This window comes from Hippocampus bargibanti, linkage group LG07 (assembly GCF_051943395.1).
Source record: "Hippocampus bargibanti isolate YZ-2025 linkage group LG07, ASM5194339v1, whole genome shotgun sequence".
Classification (NCBI taxonomy): domain Eukaryota; kingdom Metazoa; phylum Chordata; class Actinopteri; order Syngnathiformes; family Syngnathidae; genus Hippocampus; species Hippocampus bargibanti.
Genome location: NC_142740.1, coordinates 343,544 through 363,329, shown reverse-complemented (window position 1 = coordinate 363,329; position 19,786 = coordinate 343,544). Strand labels below are relative to the sequence as shown.

Genomic DNA, 19,786 nt, shown 5'->3' with positions numbered 1-19,786 from the left:
CGAAAAATCATCCAATCTTCTTCCCTCACCTCCATTTCACCGACATCATTTCCATTTGTTCTCTTTCAACACTTGATGCTTCTTCTGAAAAGAACACTCAAAAGCAGACGTGTTCTTTTGCGTCTTTTGATTTGAAGGCAATCAACATGATAATTAATGACAACCCTTGCTGTCTACTCGGTTAGCATCTAGCGCTAACAACCAATATTTGGTAAGTACTTTAGCAGGTCGTCTGCTAGTTTGTGTAGCTTGAAGCCACCTAACATGTCCTTCAAGGATTAGCACAGTAGTCCCACTAGTCCACCGGTTAATTTCTTTGGCAATGGAACTGTTTCGAAACTGTGCAAAGTAGTCTAATAATAATAATAACACATGTCATTTCTAAGCGCCTTTCAAAACTCTCAAGGTCACTTTAAAGTCACAGGATCGGTTTTTCCGTGTGTGAGCAGCGGCAGCCACATGCGCCAGCGTTCACTCAACCCGGAAGTAACTCAAAGGGTGTCATTGAGAGGATGACACCCGCACCCCCCGCCCATCCAAAGCCCACCCGCAACAATTCGGGATTTGGACGGGTCATGATAAAAAATTATATAAATAAAATGTCACTGCAGCAGAAGGAAACTATCTATCTATTAGCTAGCTACCTAGCTGGTTATCTATTTGCTATCTATTAGCTACCCTCCATAAGGGACTGGACTGGTCCCGATCCGATGTTGACATTTTACTAATCCATGCCATGATGCATTTTTTGGCAAATGTATTTCCATTTGCATGATGTCGTACGTCACCGCGTATACACGGACACGGAAGGCAAAGTCCGACAAAAGTTATTGAGTTGCTTCGTATAAAAATTGATGTCATTCCTATTGTCATATCGGAATTGCATTGAAGTACTGTATCTCATACTCAGGATACATAGTAACATGAAACATATAGTACATATAACCTCGGCCTGGTCATGAGGTCGAGGATGACGCTGATGCGACCTTTGACACGCATCCACAGGGGCTCTTCAGATCGAGAACAGCGAGGAGTCCGATCAGGGAAAATACGAATGCGTGGCGGTCAACTCAGCGGGGAGCAGATACTCGGCTCCGGCGAACCTCTACGTGCGAGGTAAGAACACGAGGACCCTGGTCACCACCTCATCATGCCAGGACTTCCTGCTTTGGCATGTCCAACGTCCTTATCTGAAGCTTTGGCCGCTGCCTTCCTTTGTCTTCTTTTATGCGCTGCTTTTGTGTTCCGACGACTGTTTATCATGCTAGCAATTATCCATGAGCCGCCGCCATTTTGAATCGTGAGGATGTCTTTGATTTTTACAGGTGTGATGTCATCTTCTCATTCATTTCACGTTGATCCATGAATCAGTCAGTCATTTGTCTTCCATCTATTCTATTCTGTAGTTCATTTCTCTCCATCCATCCAGTCACCAGTCCATTCATTCATTCATTCATTCATTCATTCATTCATTCATTCATTCATTCATTCATCCATTTGTTTCTGTATCTATCAATCTGTCTGTTTGTGGTTGTTCATTCATTCATTTATCCATCCATTCATCCATCCATCTATCCATGTAGCTAGCTAGCTTCCATCCATGCATGTAGCTAGTTAGCCTACATCCATCCATCCATCTATCCATTCATCCATCCATGTAACTAGCTAGCTTCCATCCATCCATTCATCCATCCATGTAACTAGGTAGCTTCCATCCATCCATGTAGCTACCTAGCTTCCATCCATCCATGTATCTAGATAGCTTCCATCCATCCATCTATCCATTCATCCATCCATGTAACTAGCTAGCTTTCATCCATCCATCCATCCATCCATGTCGCTAGCTAGCTAGCTAGCTTTCATCCATTCATCCATCCATGTAGCTAGCTAGCTTCCATCCATCCATGTAGCTAGCTAGCTTTCATCCATTCATCCATCCATGTAGCTAGCTAGCTTCCATCCATCCATGTAGCTAGCTAGCTTCAATCCATCCATGCGCGTAGGTAGCTTCCTTCCATCCATCCATGTAGCTAGCTAGCTTCCATCCATCCATGTAGCTAGCTAGTCTAATTGTGATGCCAAACAGACATTTCAAAACAAACAGGAAACAATGATGATGATTGAGATGATTAGACATGGATCGGGCCTCCGTGTGGGTATATGTGCGTGTTTGTGTGTGTGTGTGTGTGTGTGTGTGTGTGTGTGTGTGTGTGTGTGTGTGTGAAGGATAATTTGGGCCTGTTTTACTCTTGTGTGTTTTTCTCTTTGTCTCTTTCCTCCTCGCTTCTCTTCTCTCTGATTGTTGTTGTTCTCACCGCCCACGTTGTGTTCCCACGTCCCTCCCATCACACAAAACCAAAACCCTGCAAACACTGCAGACCAGCGAGAAGGTTTGTTTCTGCCCTCGTTCGTCCTGGACGCGGCCGGACAGGAGCCGGGCAGCGTTGGCATGTCGCCAGGCGGCTCAGGCCCGTCCCGGCCTCAACCTCCTCCCCCCGTTTCCCTCTTTTCTCTATCATGGAAATCCCGCCCCAGCCTGCGCCCCAAAAGCGTACCCGTTCCCCCCTTTTCCCTGCTACCGCTTTGCTCGTTGATGCCTGCGCTCGACTATTTTCCCTCTTTTTGTGAAATCCGCGACGTCATTTGCATCCCCTCTCAATAAATAACATGAGCAAGCACGTAGTCATTGAAGTCATATCAAATAAGGAAAATAATCATGAAAAACAGCATTGAAAAAAGAAGGAATATATTCATTTTTTTGTTAAATGACGGAAAATTTTAATTTGGTAAAATATTTATTTATAGTTCTTATGTAAATAAGAAACATTGACTGAAGTCAAACACAATCTTTCATTTCTGACTTTAGTAAAATAAGGACAATTCTAATTAATTAAAACAAAATACATTCACGTTGGCAAAAATCACAAGTACAATATACTTGGATAAATATATAAAAAATATTTTTTTAAGAGGTACAGAAATGTGGAAATACTTATTTTTTTTCTCACATTTCTGTAACCTTTTGAGCCTATGTAAAAATATTTATTTATAGGTCTTATATAAATAAATAAATAATATTGACTGAAGTCAAACACAATCTTTCATTTCTGACCTTAGTGAAATAATGAAAATGCTAATTCATTAAAACAAAATACATTCACTTTGGTAAAACCATCAGTACAATATACAGTACTTGGATAAATATATAAAAAATATGTTTAAAAAAAGTACAGAAATGTGGGAAAAAATATTTTTTCTCCACATTTCATCCATCCATCCATGTAGTTAGCTAGCTGCTAAATGTGGAAAAATATTTGTTTTTCCCCACATTTTTCACTTCTCATAATTGAAATGACGTTGCATGTTGCATGAATTGATCCTTCTCCGTCCTCCAGATCTCTTTTGATCCTGTTTGTTCATTTATTTATTTATTTATTTATTTAGTTATTTATTTATTTATTTTATTAACCATCTTTTTGCTCTCTGGCATGGTCTCATGGCACCCATTGTTGCAACATACATCCCAACTGTTGTCATAGCAACCAGGGAGGGCGCGGGGTTAAACACACGCACAAACAACAACAAAGTGCATTGTGCTCAGACTCACTTGCTAATAAGCTAATGTGCTCACGCTTCGCTTCATGGCAGCATGTCGTAACTTCACAACCTCCTCACAGGGAAAAGGGCCACTTCATTAGGTACACAGCACACCTGCTCAAGCAGCTTTTGCGATTGAGACACATTCAAACGGAGATGTTCGGGTGTCCATTTTAAACACCCGAACGGCTAGTGTTTAAGTGGCGGTCTTGACTGCGCCATTTAACACGTTCATTGCAAACTCCAAACTTTTTGTGAGGCAATATCGTCAAAAACAGAACCTGCGTTTGTACTGACTCACTTTGGTCATTTCGACTCAGCTGACTCGACTTCAAGAATCAAATTGTGATTCCGTTCGTTTGAACGTTCTGTGCGATGAAACAAAATTGTTCGAGTTTCACGTGAACCCACCAACTCCAGTCACTGAACCAAATCAACTGGAGTCAATGAACCAAATGAACTCTAGTCAGTGAACCAAATCACAAGTCCGTCTGATGGTGAGACCAGCTCGTGAGTCCGCTAACTGGACTAAGTCAATGAAATCGTCTGGGTCTGCCGTGTTTCAGGTGAGTGTAAATGGAGCCTATCGTGAGTTTCCCGAAGTTAACCAGAATCTTTGGGCAGTAGGCAGGGTACACCCTGAATCGGTCGCCAGTCAATCGCAGGCGCCCACTAACCTGAGTCGGTGAACCAAGTTGAATCCAATCATCTCAGTCTGCCGTGCTTTCCGTTAGTCCACAAACTTGGGTCAGTGAACCAAGTCTGCCCACTCAGCAGAAAACTCACCGGATGTGGGGGAATCCAGATCTCAGACGCACAATTTCCGGTTCCTAACAAAGAGTCGATTCGTGAATCAGGGTGATTCAGACCTCCAGGCCCGTCTACCGTGATGTAGTCTTCCTATCTAAACACCCTCTTCTGATAGCGGTACTCATCCTCCATCCTCCCCATGCAGTTCGTCGCGTGCCTCCCCGTTTCTCCATCCCGCCATCCCACCACGAGGTGATGCCCGGGGGCAACGTGAACCTGACGTGCGTGGCGGTGGGGGCGCCCATGCCTTACGTCAAGTGGATGAGCGGCGAGGTCGAACTGACCCGCGAGGAGGAGATGCCCATCGGACGCAATGTTCTGGAACTGGCCAACATCCGCCAGTCGGCCAACTACACCTGCATGGCCATCTCCTCCCTGGGTGTGATCCAGACCACGGCGCAGATCACCGTCAAAGGTCAAATCAACTCTGTTCCTTCAAATGTGTACGACTATCTCGCATTCAAAGCATGAAGCAAAATTCAACACCTTGACTGTCGTTCTGTGGGCGTTTCATTTTCAGTATTGTATCTTAGTTTGTTAGGATGAATGTGTGATTTGGGTGTGCCCCGACAGCCCTGCCTAAGCCCCCCACATCCCTCGTGGTGACCGAAACCACCGCCACCAGCGTCACCCTCACGTGGGACTCGGGCACCTCGGAGCCTGTGTCCTACTACGTGATCCAGTACCGGGCTAAGGCATCTGAAAACGGGTTCCAGGAGGTAGATGGCGTGGCCACCACCCGCTACAGCATCGGAGGTCTCAGCCCCTACTCCCAATATGACTTTCGGGTGATGGCGGTCAACAACGTGGGGCGAGGGCCGCCGGGGGCTTTGGTGGACACACGCACCAGCGAGCAGGCGCCCTCTTCGCCTCCGCTCCGGGTCCAGGCCCGGATGTTGGGTCCCACTACCGTGCTGGTCCAGTGGGAGCCTCCCGAGGAGGCCAACGGGCAGGTCCGAGGATACCGGGTCTACTACAGCGCCGATCCACAGGAGCTGTTGAGTAACTGGGACAAACACAACACAGATGACAGTCACCTGACCACCGTGACAGGACTGGTGCCAGACCTCACCTATGGATTCAGGGTGCTTGCCTTCACCTCGGTGGGTGACGGCCCCCCATCTGAAGTATTGCTTATCAAGATGCAGCAAGGAGGTGAGTGCATCCAAAAGGTTTCCAATCCCAGATTTGACCTCTATCACAACTGATACTAAATATGTTATATATGACTAAAAACAGATGTTTTTGGGGTATGTTACTCTGGTGCACCTTTTCACACTCTCATAAATCTTTCAGTTCCTGCTCAGCCAACGGATTTGGAAGCTGAAGCCGAGCTGGACTCTCGCATCATGCTGTCGTGGTTCTGGCCCGTCCGGGACCCGATCGTTGGGTATGAACTGCATTATTGGGAGGCCAACGACCCTTCAGAGAAGGTAGGTGGACCTTCGGTTCATCTGTACCCTTTCAAGATACAGTTTGACAATGCATGCTGATTGTCCTCCGGCAGCACAGCGTGACCTTTGAACCCAGCGGATCGTATGCCGTGGACGATTTGAAAGCGGATACGGTCTACATCTTCACCCTGGCCGCCAGATCTGAGACAGGCTTAGGAGTCTTTACAAGACCCATCGAGGGAAGGACTGCCCGAACCAGTAAGTGGAAAAGGGTTCGTGGTATGTGTGTCGGGGTGCCCCTCTGGATGAATACTAGGTTAGCATGCTGCTAATCTTCTCCTGAAGCTGTCACTTGCCTTTCTACCTTCACCGGACCCTACAAGATGGAGATGCGAAGACTCCATGTTAGATTAGATTCGACCCTGAAACACCCGGCGGCCTCTACAAGACCGAAGTCAACTTTTCAACATGTTCCTCTGGATCTTTACTTGGTTAGCACACTGCTAACTGGATTATGAACACTCACTATTGTACCTGAGATCAAAGACAAGGTAGCAAAATGTTCCGGATCTGTGCTAGGTTAGCACGTGACTAAGCGATCCTGATCAAACCCTCACTGGACCCTTTCAAGACCAGATACAAGAGGACACCATGTACTTCGACCTTCAGGCTTGACTAGCTCATTCTTCCTTCAAGCTTGGCTAGCTCATTCTACCTTCAGGCTTGGTTAGCATATTGCTAACTGTGGTTCATCATGACCTTTGATTAGAACCGGGATCTCCAGCCAGTCCTCACTCCACCTGCCGCGTTGTATGTTTGTGCCATTTCACCACGTGCGCATACTTTTCTGCGTTTCCATGTTAGCATGTCGTCTTCCATGATGCGTCTGTGTTCCCATCAGCCCCCTCGGCGCCCCCCCAGGACGTCCGCTTGCTCAGCTTGAGCTCCACCAGCATCCAAGTGAGTTGGGAGGCGCCGCCGGCTTCCACCGGGACCTACGATGATGCCACCGCCGTCACCGGCTACTCCCTCACCTACCACGCGCCGGCCAGGGAGGATGCCAAGCAACAGCAGGTTTTGGGAATCGGCGCAGACGTGCGCAACTTTGTCCTAGAGGGTCTGGAAAAGTGGACGGAATATTCCGTGTGGGTGCGAGCACTGACCGATGACGGACCTGGACCGGCGAGTCCGCCGGCCCGTGTCAGGACCCAGGAGGATGGTACGTGGACGGAAGGAAGTCACCTGAAAGCTTCAAGATCTTGTTCCATCTTGATCGGACGAAGAATATATATATATACCGATGCAATTTTCATGTCAAGTCAGGAAATATATTAGCTGTCTAGCTAGCAAGCTATCTAATAGCTATCTAGCTAGCTAGAGAGCGAGCTGTTAGTAATATAGCTAGTTAACTAGGTATTTGAGTCAGGAACCATATTAGCTATCTATAGCTAGCTATCTATTAGCTATCTAGCATTCTATTAGCTAGCTAGCTAGCTAGCTTTCTATCTGTTTTGAGTTACTTCCGGGTTGAGTGAACGCTGGCACGTGTGGCTGCCGCAGCTCATCCACTAAAAAACTTATCCTATGACCTTGAGAGTTTTGAAAGGTGCTTATAAATGAAATGTATTATTATATTATTATGATTATTATATGATGATGATGATGATGATGATTATTATTATATAAAACTGTTTTTAAATTGATGTTGAAAATTTGAAAGGTTCATATACGAATGGATTTTGATAAAGATGACGATTTTTTTTTTTTTTTTTGGTTTCGTAGCTAGTCATTTTTGCTCAACTAAATAAATAAACATGTCGTTCATTTGACACATTTGATCTAGTTCTTTAAATCTCCATGAAATATTTTGCTGATTGTTCCACAGTGCCTGGAGCGCCGCCCAGAAAGGTGGAGGCGGACGCGGTCAACGCCACGTCGGTCCGCGTGAGCTGGAAAGCGCCGCTGTCCATCAGGCAGAACGGCCAGGTACGAGGTTACCAGATCGTCTACTCCAGGATGGAACGTGGCGAGCCTCACGGCCAGCCCCTCATCATGGACGTCGCCCAGCCCGATGCTCAGGTACAACCCACCGTCCTCGCTCGCTCGCTCGCTCGCTTGCACTCGCAAGCTCATCGACATTCACCTTTTTAGAATAATGATACATTTCATTTAGCGCCTTTCAAAACTCAAGGTCACTTATCAGTGACGGGATACATTTTTCTGTGGGTGAGCAGCGGCAGCCACACGCGCCCGCGTTCACTCAACCCGGAAGTAACTCGGATAGAAAGCTAGCTAGCTAATAGCTGACAGATAGCTACCTAGGCCTTCACTGAACCCGGAAGTAAGCTATATAACAGACAGCTAATAGATAGCTGAGTAACTCGGATAGACAGCTAGCTAGCTAATAGATAGCTAACAGATAGCTAATTTATAATGGCCCCCATGAGGAAACCGTAACTACAATGTGGCCCACTCATCTATATGTATAAAAATCTGATCGATTAAATGAAATAGGATAATTGTTCAAGGGCCATATTTTTTGGGGGGGATCAAAAATATCTAAACAAATATATAACCCATTCCTCCCATGAAAACAAATATCTAATATTTATTTATTAATATATTGATTCATTTAATGGTCTCCTGATTCATTTATTTCAAAATAAATGTAACAGGACTTGAAAAGAAATAAATGAATAAAATATGAAATGAAAAAAAGGCAAATGATTTAGATGCAGAAGATGAGGACCAAGTGGAAGTTACAGCCGACCTGCTGGTAGGTGATGAAAGCCAACAGACAGCACCCCGGAAGTTACTCAAATAGATAGAAAGCTAGCTAGCTAATACTTAGCTAGCTAGAAAGCTAACCAGCTATATACAGATAGATAGCTTGCTCAGCCAGCTAGCAGATAGCTGCTTTGAGTTATTCGCTAATGACGCACAAGAACTGCCAAATCAAGAAAATGGACAAAAGTACTTGTACAACGTACTATTTTCATGAAATTATAATGAAACAGAAGAAAATAAAGCAAAGACGCTCCGTCAAGTCACACTATCAAAACTTACTGCCTGAGTGGGAGAGTGGGACTTTCCCACTCTTCTTTTTCCTTTTTGGCAAAGGCGATAAGAACCAACCTGCATGGGGGGAAAGGAAAATGGAAGGTGGCCTCGGGGGGGGGGGGGCAAGTGGAGGATAAGGAGGAGGAAGAGCGAGACACGCACAGACGTGTCCAACGCGCAGCCAAACAACAATCTGACTCAATCTGAGGGCACCCGCCACGTCTCCTCTCAGACGTCCTCCTTCAAAACAAAGAAGAAGATCATGACAGAAAAGGACTTTCATGCTCATACAGTGGGAAATATCACACTTGGAATTTCCCAAGGGATTCAAAAAGTAACTAAATTAACCAGCTAACTAACTGGCTAGTTAGGGAAATATAACACTTTTGCACAATTTCCCAAGGGATTCATAAAGTATCTATATAGCTAGCTAACTACCTACCTAGCTAGCTAACAAGCTACCTAGCTGGCCAAATATACATCCAGCTAAATAACTAACTAACCAATCAACTAACTAACTCGTTAGATAATTAACTAACCAAGGGACAACAAGTTATATAAACGAACTAATCAACTAACTAGCTAGTGACCAAATTAACCAACAATCCAACAGGCTAACTAACTAGCTAGCTAAGGAAATATCAAACTTGGAATTTCCCAAGGCATTCATAAATTAACTATATGGGTAGCTAGCTAGCCAGCAAACTAACTACTAAGTTAGCTAGCTTGTGCGCGTTATCTCAGGATGTTTCTGAACTGTGATTTTTTTTTTCTTCCAATTTCAGTCAGTCGTGCCGATGGGGTCTCATGACCAGATTGTTTTGTTTTTGTGAGCTGGAGCGAGCAACTTAATGGCGAGCGATCTTATCTGATCAGTCCACGCTCACGCTTCGCCGCCATCTTCATCCACGCCGGCGTGCCGCAGCGCTAAAAGTTTACGCGGTCAATCGTGACTCGGATTCCATTTGTCTGACGAGATTGCGCATCATGTCATGTACGTGAGCGTTAGCCATGAGTGATTAGATGGGATGTCACCTACGGCCATTTTGAATCAATCAACACATTTGAAGCAGCCATTTTGAACATTAACGAATGAATGAATTTGAATTAATTGAGCAATTTTATTGAGAAGACACTGAACTGAATGTAGTCAAAGACTTTTGATCGTCCAAACGCTTTGTGGGCAAACACGCCAGGTTTTGGATTTGTGCTATGCTAATGTCTCCTAGCACTTTGGGCTCAGGTGTGGCTTGCCCTGCACTGTAACGGCGAGCGTGTGTATGGAAGGTGAAGTAGAAGTAGAAATGTGCGCATTGCCTCCGATCAACGTCATTGTCAGCATCCGCGGAGCCAGGGGGCGCCACTAAACTTATCAGGCTGAGGCCGTGAGACAGCGCCTGGGATTTGGCGGCTCGCCGGGATGAGATGGGAAGGCAGCAAATCGGCTGCGACGCTCCTCCGGGTGAACAAAACAAGACCACCGGCGGAACGTTCTGCTCCAGCGCCGGCTGCCATCTTACTGTGACCTCACCTGCCTCCTCTTTCAACACACCTGCATTCACTGGACCTCAAATGCCAACAAACAACAAATGACCTTTTTCTTTCCGAACGTTTTTCTAGCGTTGATGTCGCTCTCATCAAGTGACGCAGTGAAATGGTTCCCTGAAATCCAAAAACTAGCAACCAAGATCTGCTTGGCGATTCCCTCGATGTACTGTAGTAGATTTTGTTCAAGGTCTTCACTTCCTTTGTCGACAGGAAGCCATTTTGACGGGCCTTCTGCCGGAGACCAGCTACTCACTGACGGTGGCGGCATACACCACCAAGGGAGACGGCGCCCATAGCAAGGCCCGGCTTGTTACTACCACGGGGGCAGGTGGGTTGCGCACCGAGGGTCTGTTGCTCTTGCAATATCACGACTTCTAAGACGTACAACCCACAGCTCCTTGAGACACTTTATGCAAAAAGCTATGGCTTGATGGAATCATCAAGCCATCAACGACCATCACAAAGGTCACTAAAATGACTTTATTATACAGTAGAGTTTATTTCTTTTAGTACAATACCATAGCACATTTATTATACATAAAATGAGGTATATTGTGTGTAGTTTTAAGGCTTGTTTAGTTGTAAATTATGTTTTATGGGGACGCATTATTCTCATTTTAATGGTTTCCTATGATAAATTAATGTTTGGAATACACACTTTTCACCTTACACACACTTTCTGGGAAGCAATTAAGTTCGTAAGCTGTGGTATCAGTGTATTCTGATTATTTACGACGACGATTCTGTCCGTCATGGTCATATTGTGTGTCCTGGGATTTCATTTACAGTTCCGGGCAAGCCCACTATGATGATCAGCACGACCATTGGCAACACGGCGCTGATCCAGTGGCAGCCACCCAAGGAGATGGTGGGCGAGCACATGGGCTACCGCCTGCAGTACAAGCGAGCCGAAGAGGACGCCTTCGCCGTTAGAGACTTCCACAAAACCGACGACCACTTCACCGTCACGGGCCTCCACAAGGGCGCCACCTACATCTTCAAACTGTCCGCCAAGAACCGAGCGGGGGACGGTGAAGAGTACGTGAAAGAAATCAGCACTCCTGAGGACCTTCCCTCCAGCTACCCTCTCAACTTGAGTGTGGTAGGCCTCACGGCGACCGCTACCCGACTGGCCTGGGAACCGCCGGCACTAGCCGATCGCAACGGGAAGATCGTCAAGTATGTGGTGGCGTACCGCGACATCAACAGCCAGAACGAGAGTTCCGATACCGCCACGGAAACGCACGTGAGTTTAAACGGCCTACAGCCGGACACCACCTACGACATCCGGGTCCAGGCCTTCACCGCAAAGGGTGGCGGACCACTCAGCCCCAGCATACAGAGTAGGACCATGTCTACCACAATGCCCGGTCAGCTCCAAAACAGCAACTTCTACTTAGTGTCTTGAACTTTTGCGCACTTAAAATCCTTCCGTTTTCCCTCAGTATTCACCAAGAACTTTGGGGTGACGGCAGTGACCAAAACGTCTGCGCTGCTGACCTGGGATGTTCCTGAGATCTTTGAGTCTGAGGTGCCCCTCAAGGTAAGCTCCTCGCTTCGTGTCCGCTCACTGTGCAGTAGAAGGAATGAAATTGTCATACCGGCCATGATGCCGTCTCCGGCAGATCCTCTACAACCAGCAGAGCGTGGAGGTCCGTGGCGAACAAAGGAGGAAGCTCATTACGCAGCTCACACCCGACACCGAGTACTCCTTTGTGCTCATGAGCCGCGGGAACAGCGCCGGTGGCCTCCAACAACAAGTCTCCATCCGGACCGCACCTGACCTGCTCCTGAACAAACCTTCAGAGTATCCGCAGGATGTGGATGAAGGCGGGAAAGTCAGGCTGCAGCTGCCCCGGGTACCGCCGGAGACCCCGTTCAGGTCTGCGTTGTCCTGGTTTCCAGTACGTTATGTAGTTAGGTTATAAATGCACGTTAGGATCTTATGAATGGACTATGCACACCAGCTGGTTCTACATCGTGGTGGTTCCGCTCACCCCGGCGTCCCTCAAGTGGGAGAACCCCGACGATATGGATCTCCAAGCGGTGAGTATGACCGCTCTTTGGTTTTCGCTTGGTGTGCCAAAAACTTGATGAAGTATTGTGGTCCTACCGGTGCAAAAAGGCTCAATATTTGACGTAGATACGATATGGCTAATATCAGATTCTGAATTAGCAACGATCAAAACAATAGCAGACGTTGGTCACTAGCTTTAGATTTCATCTCCGAACCATGTGTAGATATTTGAAAATAAACTCAGTGGAAGAACCCAGACGGCAATAGAAACAAAATGAAGTGCGGTGGCCCCTAGAGGTTCACGAAGGCTCATGACCTGGTCAAACATTTGTCGACATGTTAGCCTCTCAATTATAATAACGTTTTTTATTTCCATCTTTCACGCAGCTCCTGCAAGGAGAATACGACGCCCAAAGGAAGAAGAGGCACCTCGAGAGCAACTTCCTGCAACCGTACGTGGCGGCTAGGCTGGAATCGCTTCCGGAGGTTTTCACGCTGGGTGACGGTCAGGACTACCACGGCTTCCGCAACAAGGCGTTGCCGGGGCTACAACAGTACCGATGCTGCGTGCTGGCCGAGCTGACGGAACGCGAGTCTGTAAGAGTTTACATTTTGGAACGACGTCGCTGTGCTAGCTGGCTAAATCTTAGCATCTTTTTAATTGCACAAAAAATACAAAAAACTAAATACTGTACACGGCGACAGCAACAAGTATGGGCCGAAAACAAGAACGTAAAATATTACCTTGTTTTCGCAATTGTACGGTTCGATGCTAATTGTTAGCATTTCGTGTGTGGCCCATTTGCAGCAGAGAACGCTGGTGGCCAGTCCTTTTTCGGAAGCCATCTTGGTGAAGCTCCACAGCGGCATGGTGCGCCATTCCGAGGACCCCGAGATGCTTTGGGTGATGGGACCCGTGTTGGCCGTCATCCTCATCGTCATCATCGTCATCGCCATTCTTCTCTTCAAGAGGTGAGCAGCTGCATTTTACGCAACAGTTAGCGTCAACTTGCCACGTGTTTGTTTGACCTTTGATCTCCGTCTCTTCTTGATGATTTTTTGTTTATGTCTCTGTGGACGCAGCAAACAACAAAGGTGAGCGGGCGCTTCTTGTCGATACGGTTGCTATTTAGTTCAATGCTACATTTGGAAATGCTAATTTGTCAGTGCTAGCTTTTCAATGCCATATTTCGCAATGCTACTTTTTTCAATGCTACTTTGCCGCTGCTAGTATTCCATTGCTACTTCATTCGTGGATGACATACTGCTACGATTACTCCGTTCAAAGGCGGTACTACTTTACCGAATGGCATACGATGCTAGCGTAACAGTTGGTCACTTTATTAAACGCTGTATTATTTGTAAATTATTCATGATTTGTAACGCTACTTAACTCGGTGCGACCTTTTCAAGGCTACTCCTCAGGACTTTATATAAAAGCGCTTAGCTCGATGCTACCGTCGCCGTCATCTGTACTTCAGATGACGGCTGAAGAAACCTTTTTATCGAGACCGTTGCTCTCATTCGGTCAGGAAGCGAACGTCCCCGTCCCCCAAAGACGAGCATATGGCGGGCGCGAAGGACTCGCTGCTGGCCCACTCGTCCGACCCCGTGGAGATGAGGAGGCTAAACTATCAGTCCCGAGGTATGCGGGTGCGTCCAAACCTGGAGACACCAGTCCACTGACCCCTTTTGTGACCTTTCCTCAACAGGCGGCGGCACCCTCACTTGTCCAACCACACCAAGTTAGTCGTCATTCTTTTCACCCTTGAGACCTCATAAAATGTTGTTTTTGAGAGCCTCTAATTCAGCCTACCGATAAGGGTTTTTATAGCCTACTAAAGATCAGCCAATGGTGTCCAACTGAAGGCCCGGGGGCCATATCCGGCCCAGCGATTCAGTTTTGGGGGCCCCCTAAAGCCTATTATGCATGTTAAATGGATTTTTTTCCCTCTATATATAGTTGAAAATCTGGAACAATTGTGAACAATTTTACAAATAAATTATTCTTTGGCAACCCCGAGGTGACAAATATCTTGGGCCGGCTTTGGGCCAGGGTATCACTTTGCGTGTTTCCAATGTCAGCTCCAGTTTTTTTCATCATGTGTGGTGTCCACTAGGAATGAGACAACATCCTCCCATCGCCGCTTGCGACCTCGCCGACCACATCGATCGACTGAAGGCCAACGACGGTCTGCGTTTCTCGCAGGAGTACGAGGTAGCATGCACACACACACACACACACACACACACAAATGTGCGGAAGAGCAAATAGTTCAAAGGTTTGAAACCAGAGCGATTCTACCTGGTTCTAAATGGCTGGAACCGGTTGGAACCACTTATGACCGACTTTGACTGGTTAGAAGCAGTTGCGACTGCTTCGAACCAGTTAGGACTGCTTCTGATCGGTTAGAACCGGTTCCAACCAAGTGGACAATAGTGAAACCAAACTGACTCCTATCTTCTCACATCATCATCGGAATAAAACACGTGGACGGCGGTGAAGCCTATCTGGTCATGATCACAATATCATTGTCTCGAACCCGAAGAGATTTCCGATGGATGCGATTAACCAAGGCGTCATTGGCTTCCTTTTAGTCCATCGACCCCGGTCAGCAGTTCACGTGGGAACATTCCAACATGGAAATCAACAAACCAAAGAATCGCTACGCCAACGTCATCGCCTATGACCACACCAGAGTCCTCCTCACCCCCGCGGACGGTAACCTCCGAGCCGTCCTGACGCTACGCGTGTCTCCGACGCTTGTGGGCTTCCAACCTGAACCTCTTCGCAGGAGTTCCCGGCAGCGACTACATCAACGCCAACTACGTGGACGGCTACAGGAAGCAGAACGCTTACATCGCCACGCAGGGACCCCTACCCGAAACCCTCGGAGACTTCTGGAGACTGGTGTGGGAGCAGCGCACCTCGACCGTGGTCATGATGACGCGCCTGGAGGAGAAATCGCGGGTACGACCGTGACCGGGGTGAGAAGACAAAGGAGGGCTTGGTTGACGTGCGTGTGTTGCTGCAGGTAAAGTGCGACCAGTACTGGCCCAGTCGTGGTACTGAAACCTACGGTATGATCCAGGTGACCGTGTTGGACACGGTGGAGTTGGCCACCTACAGCATACGCACCTTCGCACTCTATAAGGTTAGGCTAATAGATCATATTTAATGTTATATATAGCTAAGGTGTTGTATTGAACGTCCTCCTACACGACGAGTACGCCAGATGTCCCTCACGTTTCATGCATGGCGCTGTAATTCGCCACCGTGTTTGCATCAGAATGGTTCCAGCGAAAGGAGGGAGGTGCGCCAGTTCCAGTTCATGGCCTGGCCCGACCACGGGGTCCCTGAGTATCCCACCCCCACCCTGGCCTTCCTGCGTAGGGTTAAAGCCTGCAACCCCCCGGACGCCGGGCCCATGGTGGTCCACTGCAGGTAAACACGGAATCGGTAGGCTACGTACAGTAGCATGTTCGCATAACATGGTAGCACAGCTTGCGAGCATTGTTTTTTTTTGCATAGCATGCTAGCATAGCTTGTTAGAATCGCATGCTAGCATAACATGCTAACATAGCATTAGCATCGGCTGACAACGTGCGTTGACGTCTTTCCAGCGCGGGAGTAGGGCGCACGGGCTGCTTCATGGTGATGGACGCCATGTTGGAGCGCATGAAGCACGAGAATTCGGTGGACGTGTACGGACACGTCACCCGCGTGAGGGCTCAGAGGAACTACCTGGTCCAGACCGAAGACCAGTACGTCTTCATCCACGTGGCCCTGCTGGAGGCCGCCGTGTGCGCAAACACCGAAGTGGCCGCCCGCAACCTCTTCGCGCACGTCCACAAGCTCAGCCACGTTCCTCCCGGGGAGAGCGTCACCGCCATGGAGCTGGAGTTTAAGGTCGGTATGACGGAGACCGACAACGCCATTACACCATTACACCATTTCTTTTCTTGTTTGGCTGCTGATAAAGCGTTAGCCATAGCAATGGTTTTTCTTTTCCACAAGGGGGTAGCATTTCCCCGTTTTCCATGTTTTGTTGCAGTTTCAGCTGTTGTTAAAGCGCTATATCAATCTATTGTATTTTGTATAGCTGTCTGTCTATTGTATTTATTTGTGTGTGCATTTATTTATGTATGTATGAATTTATTTATGTATTTATGTTTTGTTGTATTTATTTATGTATTCATTAATGTATTTTTTTTAATTTATATTTACTTTTTTACATTTTTATTCATGTATTCATTTATTATTTTCAATGTTTCCATTTATGTATTTACTTATATTGGTTTGTTTATTTAGCTGGCTGTCTACTGTAATTAACTGTGTGTGCATTTATTTATGTATTCATAATTATTTTTTTATTTACTTTTTTACTCATCTATTTATTTATTATTTTCATTTTTTCCATGTATTTATGTATTTATATTGGTTTGTTTATTTAGCTGGCTGTCTACTGTATTTATTTGTGTGTGCATTTATTCATGTATTTATGTCTGTATGTGTGTTTTTTCAGAAATTGTCCAACTCCAAAGCGCATAGCTCCCGTTTCATCAGCGCCAACCTGCCGTGCAACAAGTTGAAGAACCGTCTGGTGAACATCTTGCCTTTGGAGCGCAGCCGCGTCTGCCTGCAGCCCATCCGAGGCGTGGAGGGCTCCGACTACATCAACGCCAGCTTCGTCGACGGCTACAGGCCCGTTTTGCTCGCCGCCGTCCGGGTTTCCGCTCCGCTGTAACCGTGCGGCTTTTCCTTGGGGTCTCCAGACTGCAGCGAGCCTACATCGCCACCCAGGGCCCCTTGGCCGAGACCGTCGAGGACTTCTGGAGGATGCTGTGGGAGCACAACTCCACCATCGTCGTCATGCTCACCAAACTACGCGAGATGGGACGGGTAAAACACAAATGGAGATTAACAGTGAATTGGTTTTTTTTTTTTTTTTTTCAGAATTAAAGGACAGGCGACACCATTTTTTTGTTTCTTAAGTGACATCAAAAAACGTTTGCTAGCATCTAAAACAGGCTGATATTTTTAATCAAATGCAATAAAAATGACTTCAAGTCTCCCAAAAGTGCCACAAAATGAGCTCGGAAATGGGCAGATTTAGCAAGTCCCGCCCCCTTGTCGGTGACGTCACGCCAGGATACTCCTTCACCAACTGCCTTGCTCCAGAATCAAAACAATGGCTTCAGGGAGTTCAGAGGATTCGGGAGGAAGATGCTTTCTTGTTACTCGTCCAGTTATGAATATGATTCCAATAGTTGTGAAGAGGAAAGCATAAATGTTTGCCATCGATTCAAGAAGTCCTTTCGTATCAATTTGAGCCGTCTGGACTCCAATGTAGCGCCCAAAAAATGCACAAGATGGCGCGCAAGCTGCGTTGGAAATGGGCTGATTTGTCTGCTGGGAATTTGTGTCAACTTAAACCTTCTTTATGCGCATTACCGCAATTGGCTACGACACACAACCATTCACCGTCGCATTATTGATGTAGTTTTCCTGCAAATTTCGCCATCAACGCGGTGTTTATAGACGAAAAAAGGACCCAAATTGCATTGTGTGTCGGTCAGGGGTGTTCCCTTCGTGACGTCACTTAGGTCATCAACTCAAAAACAAGACTTCATGAATATAAAAGGTAAAATATCGCTACATGCGGTGGAATCTTTGTCAAATGCGCTCGGTAGAAGTCATTTAACAAATTATGGACGGAACTTGTCCGGAGGTGTCGGTTGTCCTTTAAATAACAGCCTATGGCTACCTTTCAGGAAAAGTGCCATCAGTACTGGCCCGCTGAGCGTTCAGCCCGCTACCAGTACTTCGTAGTGGACCCCATGGCCGAGTACAACATGCCGCAATACATCTTAAGGGAGTTCAAAGTGACTGACGCCAGGGTAAGCGGCGACCGGTCGTTTGCAGTCTTTGCACCAGTCGCACCCTAAGTCGGTCTCGACCCCGGTTTGTCCGTCAGGATGGCCAGTCCAGGACCGTCAGGCAGTTTCAGTTTAGCGACTGGCCCGAGCAGGGAGTTCCGAAAAACGCAGAAGGCTTCATCGACTTCATCGGACAAGTTCATAAAACAAAAGAGCAGTTTGGTCAAGACGGACCCATCGCTGTGCACTGCAGGTTGGTTTGTTTTTTTGCTCACGCCCTTCACAATAACATACAGTGATAGCTCAGCTTACAAACGCTTTACTTCACAAACTTTACACCTTCCGAACATTAAATTCACAAGAATATAATCTTGGCATACCAACTATTTCTCGGGAAACACACGGAGCGCCAAAGAGGCTGGCAGACTAGTTTTCCACACCCACTTTCTTTGAGTGCACTCAGTGCAGACATGGTTTGTTATCGATGGGATGCTTTTGCTTTTTTGGGACCAAAAAAGACCGCACCACAGGCTAGTGTTAAGCCAAAGAGGACACAACAGAAATTGACGGTCAAGCAGAAGAAGGAGATCCTCGAAAAGCATGAACAAGGTGTGCGTTTGTGTGACTTAGCGCCCCAGTACCAGTATGCTAAGTCGACCATTGCTACGTGTGGCTAAGGGCGTTTCTGTGTTGTCTAAGCAACGGTCTCAGGCAATAGAAGAGGTTAAAAAACTTCTGTTGATTTGGATTAACGAAAAGCAGCTAGCAGGGGACAGTGTGAGTGAGGGTATTATTGCCGAGAAATCACGGCAACTTCACTGGGATATCATCAAGAGGCAACTACATCAACGACCATCACAAAGGTCAATAAAACCACTTTATTATACAGTACAGTTGATTTGTTTCATTACAATACAATCGCACATTTATTATACCTAAAATGAAATATATTTTGTGTAGTTTTAAAGTTTATTTAGTAGAAAATGATGTTTTATGGGCACCTGGGAACGGATCACTGTACACTTAATTGGTCGCTATTAGCTACTCGGCTAGTCAGCGAGTCTATGAGTTATTTCATTCGTAATTCAGTCTGTCGGTCTATCACAAAGTTGGCTCAGTTACTCTGTCCGTGACTTGCACTAATTCTGTGTGACCCCTGACCCGACCCCCCAACAGCGCCGGTGTGGGGCGCAGCGGCGTGTTCATCACGCTAAGCATCGTCCTGGAGAGGATGAGGTACGAAGGTGCTGTCGACATCTTCCACACGGTCAAGACCCTGAGGACTCAGCGGCCCGCCATGGTGCAAACGGAGGTAACCATTTTGGACTTGCCCCCCCCAATTCATTAAATGGAGGTTTTTATACACCGAAATGGACTATGGAGGATAAAGAATGTATGCATGTTACTATTACTGCATTGGCTGTGCACATACTGTTTGTTGATGTGTTTTAACACCGTCAACATTGGTGCTACGTGTTAG

At 46.8% G+C, this 19,786-nt stretch overlaps 1 protein-coding gene across 6 annotated transcripts in view; it reads left to right on the top strand.

The window, feature by feature from the left end:
• ptprfa (protein tyrosine phosphatase receptor type Fa) overlaps positions 1-19,786 on the top strand; it is a 36,880-nt gene that overhangs the window by 14,934 nt on the left and 2,160 nt on the right. For 2 of the 6 annotated variants that reach the window (XM_089000061.1, XM_089000066.1), the window contains 29 exons: positions 1,006-1,116; positions 2,379-2,390; positions 4,553-4,822; positions 4,981-5,562; positions 5,704-5,840; positions 5,915-6,059; positions 6,703-7,020; positions 7,687-7,880; positions 10,620-10,737; positions 11,198-11,779; positions 11,855-11,952; positions 12,035-12,291; positions 12,377-12,455; positions 12,814-13,023; positions 13,235-13,398; positions 13,510-13,521; positions 13,959-14,071; positions 14,139-14,171; positions 14,547-14,644; positions 15,025-15,148; positions 15,222-15,397; positions 15,462-15,581; positions 15,717-15,871; positions 16,051-16,336; positions 16,953-17,131; positions 17,203-17,329; positions 18,202-18,327; positions 18,405-18,559; positions 19,483-19,618. In XM_089000061.1, coding sequence (XP_088856187.1) covers positions 1,006-1,116; positions 2,379-2,390; positions 4,553-4,822; positions 4,981-5,562; positions 5,704-5,840; positions 5,915-6,059; positions 6,703-7,020; positions 7,687-7,880; positions 10,620-10,737; positions 11,198-11,779; positions 11,855-11,952; positions 12,035-12,291; positions 12,377-12,455; positions 12,814-13,023; positions 13,235-13,398; positions 13,510-13,521; positions 13,959-14,071; positions 14,139-14,171; positions 14,547-14,644; positions 15,025-15,148; positions 15,222-15,397; positions 15,462-15,581; positions 15,717-15,871; positions 16,051-16,336; positions 16,953-17,131; positions 17,203-17,329; positions 18,202-18,327; positions 18,405-18,559; positions 19,483-19,618 — 5,117 coding nt within the window. The remainder of the gene's footprint in view (positions 1-1,005; positions 1,117-2,378; positions 2,391-4,552; positions 4,823-4,980; positions 5,563-5,703; positions 5,841-5,914; positions 6,060-6,702; positions 7,021-7,686; positions 7,881-10,619; positions 10,738-11,197; positions 11,780-11,854; positions 11,953-12,034; positions 12,292-12,376; positions 12,456-12,813; positions 13,024-13,234; positions 13,399-13,509; positions 13,522-13,958; positions 14,072-14,138; positions 14,172-14,546; positions 14,645-15,024; positions 15,149-15,221; positions 15,398-15,461; positions 15,582-15,716; positions 15,872-16,050; positions 16,337-16,952; positions 17,132-17,202; positions 17,330-18,201; positions 18,328-18,404; positions 18,560-19,482; positions 19,619-19,786) is intronic. The other 4 variants (XM_089000063.1, XM_089000064.1, XM_089000062.1 and 1 more) reach the window with 3 other exon arrangements.